This window comes from Benincasa hispida, chromosome 3 (assembly GCF_027475165.1).
Source record: "Benincasa hispida cultivar pf3 chromosome 3, pf3_genome.v1.1, whole genome shotgun sequence".
NCBI classification, from domain to species: domain Eukaryota; kingdom Viridiplantae; phylum Streptophyta; class Magnoliopsida; order Cucurbitales; family Cucurbitaceae; genus Benincasa; species Benincasa hispida.
This window is the reverse complement of record NC_143480.1, coordinates 66,093,838-66,109,154: the sequence shown is the minus strand read 5'-3', so window position 1 is coordinate 66,109,154 and position 15,317 is coordinate 66,093,838. Positions and strand designations below refer to the sequence as shown.

The 15,317-nt window shown below is 32.0% G+C and overlaps 2 protein-coding genes across 7 annotated transcripts; both read right to left on the bottom strand.

Annotated features, from left to right (window-relative positions):
* Positions 1 to 987: 987 nt before the first annotated feature.
* On the bottom strand, positions 988 to 3,555 carry LOC120072965 (G2/mitotic-specific cyclin S13-7-like). The gene is made up of 8 exons (XM_039025506.2): positions 3,376 to 3,555; positions 2,846 to 3,045; positions 2,503 to 2,763; positions 2,298 to 2,423; positions 1,947 to 2,195; positions 1,695 to 1,856; positions 1,434 to 1,615; positions 988 to 1,344 (listed from the first exon to the last, which is right to left on the bottom strand). Exons 1-8 carry the CDS (start codon positions 3,410 to 3,412, stop codon positions 1,188 to 1,190), a joined length of 1,374 nt encoding a protein of 457 aa, XP_038881434.1. The 5' UTR covers positions 3,413 to 3,555; the 3' UTR covers positions 988 to 1,187.
* A 4,066-nt stretch (positions 3,556 to 7,621) lies between these two features.
* On the bottom strand, positions 7,622 to 14,903 carry LOC120072505 (stomatal closure-related actin-binding protein 2-like). Of its 6 annotated transcripts, none has more exons than XR_016528733.1 (13): positions 14,366 to 14,620; positions 13,051 to 13,351; positions 12,773 to 12,901; positions 12,223 to 12,315; positions 11,858 to 11,998; positions 10,737 to 10,805; positions 10,253 to 10,336; positions 9,900 to 10,080; positions 9,257 to 9,373; positions 9,084 to 9,142; positions 8,679 to 8,813; positions 8,067 to 8,355; positions 7,622 to 7,964 (listed from the first exon to the last, which is right to left on the bottom strand). XR_016528733.1 is itself a non-coding variant. In XM_039024881.2 (13 exons), exons 2-13 carry the CDS (start codon positions 13,333 to 13,335, stop codon positions 7,932 to 7,934), a joined length of 1,476 nt encoding a protein of 491 aa, XP_038880809.1. In that variant the 5' UTR covers positions 13,336 to 13,351; positions 14,615 to 14,903; the 3' UTR covers positions 7,622 to 7,931. The 6 variants fall into 6 exon arrangements, 5 of the variants coding, with proteins under 5 accessions (XP_038880809.1, XP_090168512.1, XP_038880807.1 ...); XM_039024881.2 differs by having other exon boundaries at positions 8,067 to 8,216; positions 14,615 to 14,903; XM_090312386.1 differs by lacking the exon at positions 14,366 to 14,620 and adding an exon at positions 14,687 to 14,810 and having other exon boundaries at positions 8,067 to 8,216.
* Between the last annotated feature and the right edge of the window lie 414 nt (positions 14,904 to 15,317).

The window sequence follows — 15,317 nt, the reverse complement described above, 5'->3', positions numbered from 1 at the left end:
TTTTAGTCAAATTTTTAATATTAGGTGGGTGCATAAAAATCAATCATTTGTCTCTAAATTTTTAAGATTTAAATGAGAGCTAACTGGACTTTTTAATTATACATGTGGCTTTATGATGGTGCTAAATTGGCTACTGGTTAATTTATATTTAAATTAATAATAAAAAAACACCTTATATTTAAATTAATAATTTTTCTAAATTACCTAGAAAAATTGTGAAATCCTCACAAAAAAAAAATCTTTGCATTCCAATCCATAGTATTAAATTTTCATCGACATGTTAATTCCATTGATATTTCCATATTTCCATAAATTCCATATCAACATGAGAGGTGGAATCTATATTTCCATTGTAGTAAAAAAAAACCAATGATTAATCAACAAAATATCGTTAATATATAAATAATAAACAAAAACTTATTTAAAAAATCATAAAATGTTTTAAAATTATAAAAATTAATTTTTTTTTTTCATAATTTTTTGAAAAATATCTATTGAAATCGATAATTTATCAATTATTTTCATTAAATTTTTTGTAAAATTAAATTAAGACTTCGATATTTTTTGCGCTAAAATGGAAACCACAAGAAATAGCATAAATCTTCTCTTCTTTGGTTGAAAATAATTTCCTTTTTTTGGGAGTTTGACATTGATGGCATGTTTGTTGATCATCTTCCAAATTATTCATGGTAAACCCTCTCACTTCTCATTTTGGAAGAATTTCATTGTAGAAAATTATCTAAATTACAATTTGTTGCAACAATGGTTCTTGGAACATGGCCCACAAAGATGATCTTGAAAGCCCATATTTTTCAGAATTGGTGGAGCGCAAAAATATAAATTTACCACCAAACTTAAAATTGTTAAATAATCAGTACTTTTTTCCCCTTTTATCATATAAATTAAATAGACAAAGCTGCAAAGAGAGGACACAGTAAAAAGAACAGAAAATATTTCTATGTTAGCAATTTTGTCACAAACACAGAATGAAGAATGTAATGAGTCAGTAACATTAGAAATTGTTGATTACAAACAAAACTATCATCATGTGTGATCATATGATCAAACTTCTTTTCAGGGAACACAACCAAAAAAAGCCAACTCCCCCAAAAAAAGAACAACAAAAAAATTCAGTAGTCATTTCTTCCCTCCATGAAAACCAAAGTTTTTTTCAAGCTAATAATACTTCAATGGACACCACCAACATTAAGAGCCAACAGAGCTTTGGCTGGCTGAAGCAACGCTACCGCTCCCCGCTCGGAGCTCGAGTACTTTCGATATATTACTTGAAGCTTGTTCTTGTCTGCTACCCCATGGAACCCCACCAGAAGTTTTGCACAATCACTATTACAAGGAAACAACAAGCCAACAAAGTTGTAAAATCACCAAAAAGAGAAGTTAGCTAAGAAAAAAACTCATTAAATTTTGCTTACATTATCTGAGGTTCTGAGAAACCAGTATGCAACTTGAGGGTGTCATCCCAAGCAGGGGTTTTCTTCAATGTGCATCGAGCAGCATAGACTGCCGAGGCGGCAATCATCGACGGGCAATACATCATTGCCGTATTGTAATGCATTATGCCAAGTTCGGCCAGAAAATAAACCAAATTTTCCATCTACAACAAGTTCAATGTTCATAATCAGTTTTAAGTTTGTCAAGAAAGGCCCTAAAATAGTTGTATCAATTTCTCTCACCTCGTGATTCGAGTCCTTCGATGCCTTGATGAATCGCGCAAGGAAAACATATGGTGTAGGAACCGTCAATGTCCATTCCAACTTGCCCAAGATCTTCTTCTCCATCACTAGTATCTGTTCATGAGTGTAAGCTCTATCCGAAAGGCATACAAAGTCATTTACCTGCAACAAAAAAAATGCGCTGTTAGCATCCAAATTCTAATTAATGCAGGCCTTTGATCGCATTCTTAACACGATTCGAGTTTTACATACCTCCGGCGCCCAAATTTCTTCATATTTGGAGGCTATAAGCATGGCTCCAATGCCCACCAATTGCAATTCCCTTCTTGGAACTATCTTTGTCGCAAGGAATCGATCGATTATATTGATCGTGAGGTAGAAAGTCTCGGGTGAGAGTTCAAATTTGTTGTGCACATCAACTAGCCAATCCACCAAAATAGCCCTCATTGTAGTGTTTATCTCAGGTTGTGAATCCATATAATCATGAGGTCTGCTCTCATTCTGTTTACAATTGACACACACAACATAGATTCAGTGAATGTCTACGGACGGGTGGCTTCCATCTCGTCTTACAAACAAAGAGAAGATCAAATCAATACATACCTCAGCTTGTTTATAAAAAGTGTAAATGTCCTCAACATATTCAACTGCTGCCAACTCATTACCAACATCTGCAGCATCAATATCAAAAATCTGTTCTTTAGGTTTCTTGGATACACCACAGGCAGCCTGCAAATATGACAAACTTTAGAGATCTGTCTCAAAGAATCATCTTGGTTTTTCAGTTTAAGGATTAATAAATTCTAACCTTGCTTCTAGCAGTCAGTACTGAAGTGAGAGTCTGAGCTTTCTTCTTTGATACTCCTTCTCCTTCCTTTTTCTTGTTTGCACATTTGACTTCCTTGGCTTGGACTTTTTCGACCGTGTCGGGGCTTATCTCAATAACCTCCGATGTTGGTTTAATTGCAACTTTCTTATGTGCTGGCTTGGGAGCTCCTGCTTTCTTAATAGCCACAACACCACCATCAAGAATGGGAGCAGCCCCATCTACATTAACATGTACTTGTTTCTGCATTAAGAAAGAAAACTCGTTAAAGATCCTGAGAAAGTACGAAAAAGACAACAACAAAACGATGAATATGATGAGAAACCTTATTATTTTCAGCTTTTGCAGCAGCTTGAGCATTAGCAAGCAACTGAGCACAGAAACTCCTTGTAATAGGGCGATTTGCCTTCGCGTCAATTCCTCGAACAGTTACCAGATTCCCAATATCACCCAATGCTCGGCGGTTCCTTGCATCTGCCGCGGCCCCACCCTTTGCTTGCTTTCCTCCGCCAATCACTGCCTCACCTTCCCTCATAAAAGAAACCCAATTCAACACAAAAGAAAGAGAAAGAATACAAATAAAAAGAAAACACAAGACACAATGAAATATGCCAGAGATTTCCTCATTTCGCAGTTCAGTCAAATGCTATAAAAACCCCAACCCAACAACACCAATTTACAGATCTTTCAGAGAAAATACACAAGGAGATCAACACAGTACACAAAACAACATAGGAATTACTACGGAACAGGGCAGAGACCTTAGATGCAATTCATAAACGAAAAATCTCAGAAAAAAAAAAACCCAGAAAAAAGAAAAGGGTAATTTTCAAAAGGATGAACAATTTCTTGTACCTCTGATTTGTTGAGGAACAACTGGTCTTGAAGCCATTTCTGAAATACTCGAAAGACGGAGAGAAACACAAACAATCGAAACCCTTCTTCTTCTTCTTCAAGTCTTCTAGATCTCTCCCTCTCTCTCCCTCTCTCTCTCTCCTCTCTCACTTTCCCTCTAAAATGAAAATGAATTCATTCGGACGCAAAGCGAAACAATGCCCTTTTTGAAGCTACAGACCAACGCTTCTCTTACAACGGTCGAATGAGTTTGAAATTTTGACCGTTGGATCTGGGAATGATCCAACGGCGTTGGGTCGTAGAGAAAGATAGCCGTTGGAGTTTAAAAAACTACCGTTTGTGTGTGGGGGAATAAAAATGAAATATTAAATAAAGGGCAAACGAGATCTTTGGTTTTGGCGCACGTGGCGACTTATCATTGGATATCATTGGAAATTATTTTAATTTTGTGATCTTTCTTTTATAATTAATCCTCCTTTTCTCCTTGCTGTAAAAATTATGTACTTTTAAGCTTAATAAAAATTTCTCGAGTTGGTTCAATTGAGATATTTTCGATAAATCATAAATTTAGTTCTTTATAATTAATTTTTATCGAAGTTCGTTAATTAATAGTAATAATTTTTTTAAAAGAAAATACACTATGGTAAAGTTGTGATATGTTTTAAAAATTTATGATAAAGATGCTATATAATAAAGGTTTTAGAATAAAATAATATATTTATATTATAGACTAAATTTAAGATTTATTAAAAATATATAAATTAAAATTGGAGGTTAGAAAATATAAGTACTAAAATTAAATAAACTCCAAATTACATAACCAAAATGGTATTTGAAATTTTTTTTATAATTACAATATAAATGAGTAGGGAATTTAAACATTCAACTTCAAATGGGGTAGTACGTGTCAGAAACGGATCAGACTATCAATTTTTAGGATAATAACTAATGTCATCTAAATCAAACTTTGTAGTTTTCCCTTAATCTATATTTTACCCACTCCAAAACATTTCATACTATTCTCTGCTACCCATACTCATTAGTCATCTCACCCCTTTATTAACTTTAGTATCGGAGTATGGGTGGCCTGACACTACATTAGTATTTAATTTCCTTTTTTTTTTGCAGGACATTTCTGTCATTTTCCCTCCACATTACAAATTCACGGTTTATCTAGGTATCAATATTATGCTTATTGTACACAGTGGGGGAGCAAACCATCTACACTGTTTGAATTTTGTGTTTTATCTAATGAGCTATGTTTAGATTTGCTATTTTGATTTTAATTTGCTCGATAATATATAAATGATCTAAAAGTTTTTTTTTTTTTTTAAATCTATAGGGTATGGAAATCAAACATCTAATCTCGACGTCAATAATGCACTTTTTATGTCCTAATTTTGACTTGTATATTTTGTTTTACAGTAACTATAATTTAGTTTTATGGAATTAGTTTTTTAGAAAAAAAATTCTAATATTTAAAAATATTTTTATTCATTTTTTCCATTTTAAATTATTTGATGGAAAAATGAAATTCAAAAAAGAAGAGAGAGAGAATACTGTATATATAAATTATTACTTATATTATCAAATTGTAATTATGCATTTGTATATAGAAGTTTTAAAGATGTTATTCATCATTCAAATTATATTTTACAATGAAAATAAAAATACTTCCCTAACAAAAAGGTCAAAATATATATATCTTTTATAAATCTTTTTAGAAATATTCATCCAGATCGATATTTATGTAAAATTGAAATCTCGACATTTCAATTTATATCAATTTTTAAATCTTCCAGTCATAGGGGTCAATTTTTGAAATACTATTGTATTTCATAGTACTAATAATATACCTATTTTTTAAGTTTAAGGGCCTCGAGCACCTTAGGCCTCCTGTAGCTCCAAATCCTGATTGTAGTCAAAGTGATAATTGCATAATCTTCCTCCTTATATATCGAAGATTTGATCCTCACCTCCACAATTGTACTTAAAAAACCCTTTGACGGTATGATTAGGGTTGATTAATTTGTTAAATATTTTTTTTTATTAAAACATAAAGTGCTCCTTAGACTCTTTTGGTAACATTTTTAAGCCCATTTAGTTAGTATTAAATTTTATTTTAACTAAAGAAATAAAAAACAAGAAACAATACATATGGAACAATTTTCTATTTCTTTTTTTTTTTTTCTTCCAAACCAAGACATAAAATTAGTTATCCAACATATTTTTGTTTTTAATTTTAAAGGGTAATGAACAAGAAACATAAAATAGAGAAATGAAAACCTTTTTAATAAAGAAAGATTTAGTAGCTGTTTTGTTTGTTTTAATTTTCTTTTTCTCTTTTTTTCCCCCTTGTTTTATTAATAAAGAAACAAAAATATGCCAAGTAATTATTCATTATTGCTTTTTCTCACAAACTTTGAAAATGTAAATTTATATATGAAAATTTAGTTTTATAAATCATTTAAATCCAAAATTTGTCAATTGTATTTATTTTTTAAATATTTATTATCCATTCTATTAAGTGAAAAAATAATATTGTATTTATGTTTTAAAATGAAAACTAAAAATAAGAAAATAAAAAATTGATTTTTTTATATCCAGAATTTCTACCTAATTTTGGATTTTTTTTTATAAATGAAAAATGAAAAAAACAAAAACACTTACCAAAAATTTCTAAAAAAAGGAAATGAAAAAGATGGTTGTTGTGCCCAACAATCCCATTATGATCAATTACATAGCTCCATCTTGATATGTATGTAAATATGATATAAATCAATGAAAATGATTACTATAATGACTGACCATACCATTCTTATATACTTTCTTTAATGGAAAAGTTATTAAATTTTATCTCTAAATCTATAAATTTTAATACTAAACTTTCAATTTCTATCACATTACACTTTAAAATTGCATAAAGTTACAATTTTTTACTTTTAAACTAATAAAAATATTTCAATTTCCATTTTATGGTTTAATATTGTGCAAAAGAACTTACTTTTATTTTTAGAAAAATGCAATATTCATCAAAGATTAGGATTTTAGGACTGAAACTGAAAGTCTTGCATTAAATTTGTGCGATTTATCAAATTCAAGAGTCATTATACACCAAGTTTGAAATATCGATGTCAATGAAAATATCGAAGTCTCGACTTTATAGAAATATCAATAGAAATATTGATATTGATAGAAATTTTGGGAAACTTTATGGAAATTGTTATAATTAATTAATGAGGCTTTGATTGTGGTTAAATTTAAACTATAGTTGATCATTTTTAATCATCATTTCTATAAAGTAAAACAACATTTAGATGTATATTGTAAAATATTTATGTAAATGTCGATGCGAAAGCATAAATTTTTTAAAAATTTAAAAATTAGTTACAAAATAATATCAAATATTGGAAATTAAAGGACATGAAGTTATTTGTATATAAATAATTGTAAATTATTTATTATTAAATGAAGTGAAACAAAAATGAAAAATCATAGCATTAAACTAACATAACATAATAAGAATAGAAAAACCATAACATTAAACATAAAAGTTAAAAGGGATATAAAAAGCATAACATTAATCAAAACAATATAATAGAAAGAAAGAAGAAAAATAACTCTACAAATAGATATAGCTTGGGAGGAATATTAGAGAACTCATGTCATTTCAAGTTTGTGGTGAAATGATAAGAAAATTCAATGAAAAATATTTGAATGAATTATGTAGGATTTTTGAAAATAAAGTTTTTTTTATGATAAAAGAGGTGGGGAAATACTTTCCTTGTATTTCTCGTGAGCTAGCTAATTGCTTTTAAAAAAAAATGAAATTTTGAAATATTGAAATATAGATGAAAATTTCGAGATTTCAAAAAAATAAGGAAAGAATCGAAATTTTTCCTACCAAAATTTCAAGCAATCGAAATCTCACCATTTGATTATTTGATTTGGAGGGAATAGATATCATAAAACCCATTTATTCAATAATATATATATAACTTTTTAATGGATTGTTTTCAAATTAAAAAAAAAATGAGTTAACTTATATATTTCAACATTTATCATGGAATAATAGAAGTCTATCACGATCTATCGTTTAGTAATAAAGGTATATCGCAATCTACATTAATAGAAATATTTTCAATATTTTTTCATTTAAAACAATTTCTCTTTTTTAAAAAGGGAATTGTTACCACGTGAGTCAATGAAAAGATAAGATATTAAGATTAAAGTCTGCTATATAAAATAACAAAATCAATCACAAATGAACCAATTGATTATAAACTTTTAAGCTTTGTTACAACAGATGATTAGGCAAATAAAAAAGGATGCCTAAAACAACTCAACCTAATTAGTGGAAAAAAAAAAAAACAAAAGAAAACAAAAACAAATTAAAAAAAAATTACATTACAAATAAGCCAATTTTTCTTCACTCACAAACCATATTACTATCACACTCCTAAAAAAAACCCTACTTTCAAAATTAACCAAAAGAAGGGGCAAAAAGGGAAAAACTGAGACATCTAAGAGAAAGATCAGTTGGTTAGTTTTCACTTCTATGCTTGATCATCTGGTCCAGCCAACATCACCTGTCACATTGTATGTTTTTCGACTTCAGAACCGTATAAACCAGAGAATTTTTACACGTGAACAAAACACGATGGTGAACATGATTGGAAGAAATCACTTACATTGCAATCGTTGGCGAATTTCCTGGCAAGTATGATTGCAGCGTTTCTATCTCGCTCCGATTCGAACGTCAACACGAAAGAGAGTCCCTTTCTTCCTTGCCAGAATAATGCCTTGGTTGCGGTATTTCGGTCATCTCTAACTCCACATAGCTAGAGTCGAGGAGGGAGACGATGAGAATCACATTCATTGACACAAAGGTCAAAACTAAGAAATGACTCTTGGAAGATATTGAAGGAAAGTTGAAATTGGATAACCGGTTCGAAGTGAATAAATATAATCTTCATCAATCTATCAATATTTTGAAGAAGTTAAAAAAGAAAAGTAAGATAATATAATGAAAACCGTTATCTATAGGCCGGTGACTTTCAAGTTAATCTAAAAAATAGGTCATCGACAAAAACAAACTAACGGAAAAATGCTTACGATAACAGTTCTACAAAGCTTGTTTTCTCTGAACTCTTATTCCAAAAAGAACAAAAGGAACAGTAAGCAAAATTAACTCCCATCTAACTGTATGACAACTATACTTATATAATCTATGTCAAAAACTTCCATCTTTTTTGCTCAGGTATCTATTTCAATGTTAAAACTATTGCACATTGTTACAATACCTGCATCGACGACGAATAATTTTCCCGAGCTTTGGTAATCCAACCTCTGGATAGCTTCATTCTCATTTTCCCAACATGAAATACATGAACAGAATTTGATGCATAATCTTGTCCATTCATCTGGGATATTGTTACCTGCAGATTTAAATATCAAACTTGAGAAATTGATGTTCAAAGAGTGTCCAGCGCGATTGGCCTGCTAATCTATTGGGATTACAATTTTGTGAGCAGGGAAACATCTCATAATTTCATTTATGGCATCGGTTTGTTTCGAGGGTAGAATTCAATTTACTCACTAAAAATTCAGCATGATACAACTTGTATGACTTTATGAATATTAATGTAGATAGGTAAAGAATTTATGTATGTGTGCATTGGATGGAATTAAAGAGATGAATTACATACATTGAATTCCGAGTTCGATTTTCGCAACAGCATCTCAAAATGTGTTCCGACCCCTGCAGCTGTCAAAGGTGATTTTGTCAGTTTTCTTTTACCGCATGGCACGGCGTGGGAGAGGGAGAGACTGTGAGTTAAGATTAAAGGATGACTAAAAAATCTCAATTACAAAAACCAACCACTTTCAATGGGACCAGTTGTCATCATGATCACTTTTTGGCCATTAGACACAACTTCTACTTGTAAGGTTCGCCCGACATCAAGCGGCTCCAGGGCATAGATTGACTTGGTGGCACCTGATGAGAAGATAAAACGGTTAAGGCAAAAAACAAACGAAAATTATACTAAGAAGAATATGTCAAAAGGAACATTGTAAAGGAAGAAAGTGGGGAAATAATAAACCAGGTAAAAACTAGACATCAGTAAGATCATAAAACAGAGATTGAGGAAAAAAAAACCGAATGGAACATAAAAATGCAAAAATTAACAAGATGGTACAGTGAAAAACCATATGCTCTTAACGAGCATTTGCCATCTCAAAACTACTGAAATCGTGCAAACTAACCGAACCAGCTAGTACTGCAGCATGTTATACTTACTGACGGTTCTATTAACAATGGCGTTGTGTATTCACCAAAAATAGGAAAAGACAAACTAAATGTATCATCAAGGAACAAAATGAACTCATATGCCTAAGCATCAATGTTCTTTCATGAAATACAATATGTTCATGAATTTAATTGAGATTGGCAAAGCCTATTATTTGGCATGAGTTTAAGAAGTTGACTGCAGCCACCAGAGGTCTAAAACAAAAACGTTTACCTGTAATTACTTGCTTCCAGCTGCAATCTGATGACATCCGATACCATTGAATCAAACATTTCGAAAGTGGAGGTGCTGCATCTGAGGCACATTTGATTCTCAAAAATGAACCTAGAGTTTCAGAACCATCTAAAACGTATAAACAAGACTTGTTCTCAGCAGCCCTTTTGCACATTGTGAGCTGGATAAACAAATGATAGTGACATAAGCAAACGTAGACGGTTTTTTCACATCAAAATTATAGTGACATAAGTAAACGTAGACGGTTTTTTCACGTCAAAATTACTTTGTTTCTACAGTATTATGCCACAAATATGTATCAAAATTATCCAAATTCAAATTTTGTAACATGCCTCTCTTTGGAGCTTTGCCGAGATTATTGTTTTCTCTCGAATTGTAGCTCTTAGTGCACGAAGCTCGTGTTCCATGCCCATCACCTATGCATATAGAAACACAAGTACAAGTCATCAAGTGAATCCACTGAAAGATTATTAACTACCCTGTGGTTGCACACTTGATTCATACAGATCCAGATGGTAACTTCTAAATTGTATTATTAGCATCATTTAGGATATCAAAAGTCAGAAAGTGGTTGTTGACAAACGATTTCCTCATCATCGGTAATGAGGCAAATTAGATCCAAAAGAGTGTTTAGCATCCATGTCAGTAGGATAAAATACTCTTTAGAAATTAAGCAAAACTGGAAGCTTTAATTTGAAACCAAAACATAAGATTTGATATTTGGATCCCCATATACTATTGTTGAAACCTATTTTCTAGCATCAATCAATGTTAACTTGGAAAAAACTAAGCAGATAAGCAAGATGAAGTGAGCACCTTGCTTGGTTGATGCAATTGTTTAATTCTTCTAGCCTCTTGAACTTCCTCTACTAGTCCCTCGACTTCCTGTCCATAACGCAGAATTATAAAAATCACAAAACAGTTAGAACCTTAAACCAAAACAAAAACAGTTAGAACCTTGAACCAAAATAAAACTTTAAAGTGATGCTGAAAGTGAATGAAGGTTATACAGAAACTTAAGGGTATGTAAACAAGGTCTCTATAAACATGTGTCCAGTTGATGTACGCACATCATACCGGACACTAACTAGATATTCAAAATTTCCTATAGTGAGTCGAAGATCCAATAATTCAATGTTAGATATTATATGAAATTTGTCTTTACCCATCAACTTAAGCTTTTTGATCAATTGGTGATTTAAGATGGTATCAGAGCAGATTGCTTCAGGATATCCTGGGATCAAGCCCCTGCATTATTGTTTTCTCCCTCAACTAATATTCATTTCCACTTGTTGGTCTTCTTCATATTACAAACCCACAAGTGAGGGGGAGTGTTGGATATTATATTAAATTTACCTTCACCCATCAACTTAAACTTTTGGGTCAATTGGTGTTTTAAGATTCAACTAACTGTAACTAGCCATAGATTTAAAATCTTTTGAGCAACCTGTGACAATCTAAAAGAAAAGGTTTGAGCATTGCTTTTTAGCCCTCGGTTCCAAATCTAATCAACAAAGGAAAAAACTGAAGTGGTAGATACTTAACACCTCATGGTCAGAGACTCAGAATATGTGTTGTAAGTGCTAAAGAGTTTCTTAGAAACATGGATGAAATATGAAGTATTTGGTATTCCCTGCAGTCTCTTTCACAAATGCCCACAAAGTAGGTCTCAACAAATTTTGACAGGTATACTTATTTAAGCCATAGAAATAAAAACCCTATAATCAGAAGGCTTGGATGGAATTCAGGGTTATAGCTAGAGAGTATCATCGTATTTTTCTGGCATATCACTCATTTCTAATTTGTTCAAGCAGCTGATCTTGCATATATCTTCTTAAACATAGGAGAATTAAAATTTGAAATCATAGATATAATAAGAAATTGAAGACTGTAATTAACAGAAAATGTGAAGAAGAAGAAGAAGAAGAAACTTAAACCTGTTTATTAGATTCGTCAGAATTTTTTTCTTGTTCCTCAAGAGCTTCCCCGATTCGCTGAACAACTGCTCTTGCGCTCTCAATTTCAGCGCAAGCAAAAGACTTCTCCTGGTTAACCAACCTCTTGGCATCTTCAGAAGCCTAAAGTAAATAAATAAATAAATAAGAAGTATTAGTTTGGCATTGCTACAAAGAAAAACAAAAGGCACGGAAAATAAATAACTTGACATGTGGAATATCATAGTTCGCCCACGACATCCAACCACGTCTGCAAATATATATCTTCTGATAATTGTTTAGTTTGATCATAAGAATAAGAAGATAATGAAGACATGTAAATAGGATCAGAATGTGAATCTGATAACCTGTTTGAGAAAGGTTGCCAGCTTTTTCACTTCAAACTTTTCTTGAATCAGTTCTCCTTCTTTTTGGGTTAACTTAACAGCTAGAGCTTCCACCTAAATGATTTTTTACGGCAAGCATACAAAATATTAAGTGCACGTGCAACAAATAATTATTTGGATGAAAACAACAAAGAAAAATACCAGAATCTAGTGTTGCAAAAGAGGAGAAAGTTACAATGGGGAAAAAGATGAAGAAGAAGATCTAGAAATCAAAGTGATCAACAGATTATAGTGGGAAGAGAGATTGCTAATATTAGTAACTTTCTACAAGTTTCACAAGTTTCATCATCAAAGTGATCAACAAACTCGCCAGTACAGAACACGCCAAAAACATGCAAATGAAAAAAGTGAACAGATTTTATATAACATTTTGAACAAATAAAAAATCTTCATCAAGAGATAATAACTTTACCCCTATGACAGAGGAAATGGTGTGAGCGAGGCTTTCAATATTAAAGTTCAACTTGGGCTAAAACAACCAACTGAAAATGATAAGGGATGAAAAACGAACCATGGAGATAGCTTTCTCCACATCCTCCTTATTTCGCCCAGCCAAACGACCTTTCAAATACTCTAACGCATCTCGAAGCTTCTTCAAAAGAACATGTCCCTCCAGTGAAGGCACTTCCCTGAGCTTCGCCTGAATCCCAAGAAAGTTATTTAAAATACAGTTAGTTGCATTAGAAATGCAAGACCTTCAAAGAAGAGAGTCTAATGTGATACAAAGCTGGATCAATACAAGTTTAATGACCACAGTATTGTTTCACTAGAAAAGAAAGTAGTTTGAACCTCATCAGACAGCTTAGCGGCAGAAGACAAGTTCTTGTCGAATTTACAAGCAAGGTCACGAACTGAGAGTCGCTTGTGCTGCTCTGACAACTGGGCAGTTTCCTGTTCGATAACCTCTTTAAGAGAAGGGCCCTGGTCTTCATCCTGGGGATCTTCTAAAATCTGATTGTCAGGTCCTAATTTATATTTTGGAAATTGATTGGAAGCAAAGCTAACATCAACTGAAACTGGCAAAATTCCCTCCATGAGCACAGTTTCTTCAAACTCGGGACTAATCTTCGTCATCGATCCGAATTTGATTCTGCATTAAAGCAATAAGATTGATTTTTCAAGTAAACCTAATGATGAAATAAGAAAAAATGCATTGTTTTAGTTTATTTCATACATTTGTCGGTACCCAATAGCAGATCAATTGAATAAAGGGTTAATCAATGGATCGAATTGGAAACATATCATTGATCAGGCCATTGTAATTTCTAAAGGGGGAAAAACAAACAAGAAAAATATAAAATAAGGAATATGAGGACTGAGGAGCTTATGGGGTGAGGGAGAGACTAACATAGAAAAAACCAAGTAGACAACAGCTTTATACATCATAAAAGGACACCTCACATCTCAAACTAAAAGATATAGCAATTAAACCAAACTGTGAAAGATTAGAAGCATATTTATTTGTTGTTATTATTATTATTTCATAAGATGGTGTGGCTAGTAAGGTCTTACCTTTCTTTTTAAAAAAACTGGAAAATTTCCTCACCAAATTGTTCCAACAATCCACCAAAATTCAACAAAATTCCAACGGTTCCAACCAATACTCTCTCTCTCCCCAGAAAAAAAATGTTTTTGTCCAATCCACAAGGCCAAACTACATACAGATTCCCAAAAGATTTTCACATCCAGAAGGAGAAATCCACGCCAAAAACCCCTGGTTCTTGAAATGTAGCCTTCTTTCCAATAAACTTTTCAGGACAAAAAAAAATAGAAACAACATTCAGAGCAAAGAAAAAGAACACTCAGCAGCTACAATCCAAAACCTCCAATACCTACATTACACAATCTCTCGTTTATATAAATTAAGGCAAACCAACACAGGAAGCAAACAACACATTCAATAAAAGAGAAAACCCAGAAACCAAAAGGTACTACCGGGCAGGGAATTCATCTCCAACCATCAAACTGAACTTAAAAGTTGGAAAAACAAACAAACAAGTGCTTCAAGTTCTCAAAGCAGTCAATGTAAGAAAGAAATAGCAAAACCCCAGATGATCAATATCAAAATGCAGCTCAAAAACACACCAAAAAAAAAAAAACTTACAGATTATAGGCAAAAAATGATGAAAAACATGGAACCAAGCCAAACCCAGATCACAAACAAGAAGTTGTTCAAGGAAAAGGAGAGAGAAGGGGGGGAAACAGAGAAAAAGGAGGAGAAGAAGAAGAAGAATAGAAAGAATCTAAAGGGAGGAGGTGGTTATGCCTTGCTTTTTGTAAAGTGAGAAAAAAGGAGGAGAGGGCTAAATGCAAAAGAGTCTAAAGACCCAAAGACCTGGTTTGTGTCACTGACCTCCCTGTCTGGGACCTGGGTCTATGCTCCTCTCCTTTTGTCAGCAAAATTGAATAAAAGAATAAAACTTACAAATTTGCTCTTCCTTCTTTTCTTTTCTTTTCTTTTCTTTTCTTTCTTCCCCTAATTCAATACTTCTCTCTCTCTTTTCTTGACCACTCTCACGTGTTACAGTGCCACGACCTTCATAGTATTTGGACCAAAAACCCTCCAAAATCCATACCCTAAATCATAACCTTTCACCAGTATTTGTTTTTCTTCACATGCAGGGGCTTTGTATTCTTTCTTCATTACAAAGATTCAATTTTTCATTTCATATAACTTGCTTTTTGCTGTTTTTGTGTTATTTTATTGACTTGTTGATTTCACTGAAATATTTTAATTTGTTATCGAGTTGTGTGTTCCATTTTTTTAATATTAATTCACAAATAATTCCATGAGTAAAGTTTGAGTCTACCCTTTTAAAAAAATTAAATTAAATTAAATTGCTAATTTGATCCTATGATTCGAAAAAAGTTAGAGATAGTCTATGATTTAAAAATTAGAATTTTAGTCTATGATTTAAAAATTAGAATTTAGTTTTTATGGTTTGATAAACCTCATGAACAAAGGTAATGATTAGTGTAGTGAACCCTTTCATTTATCACATAGCAAAAATAATAATTATTTAACTTATTTGGAAAAATAAAAAATTATTGCCACA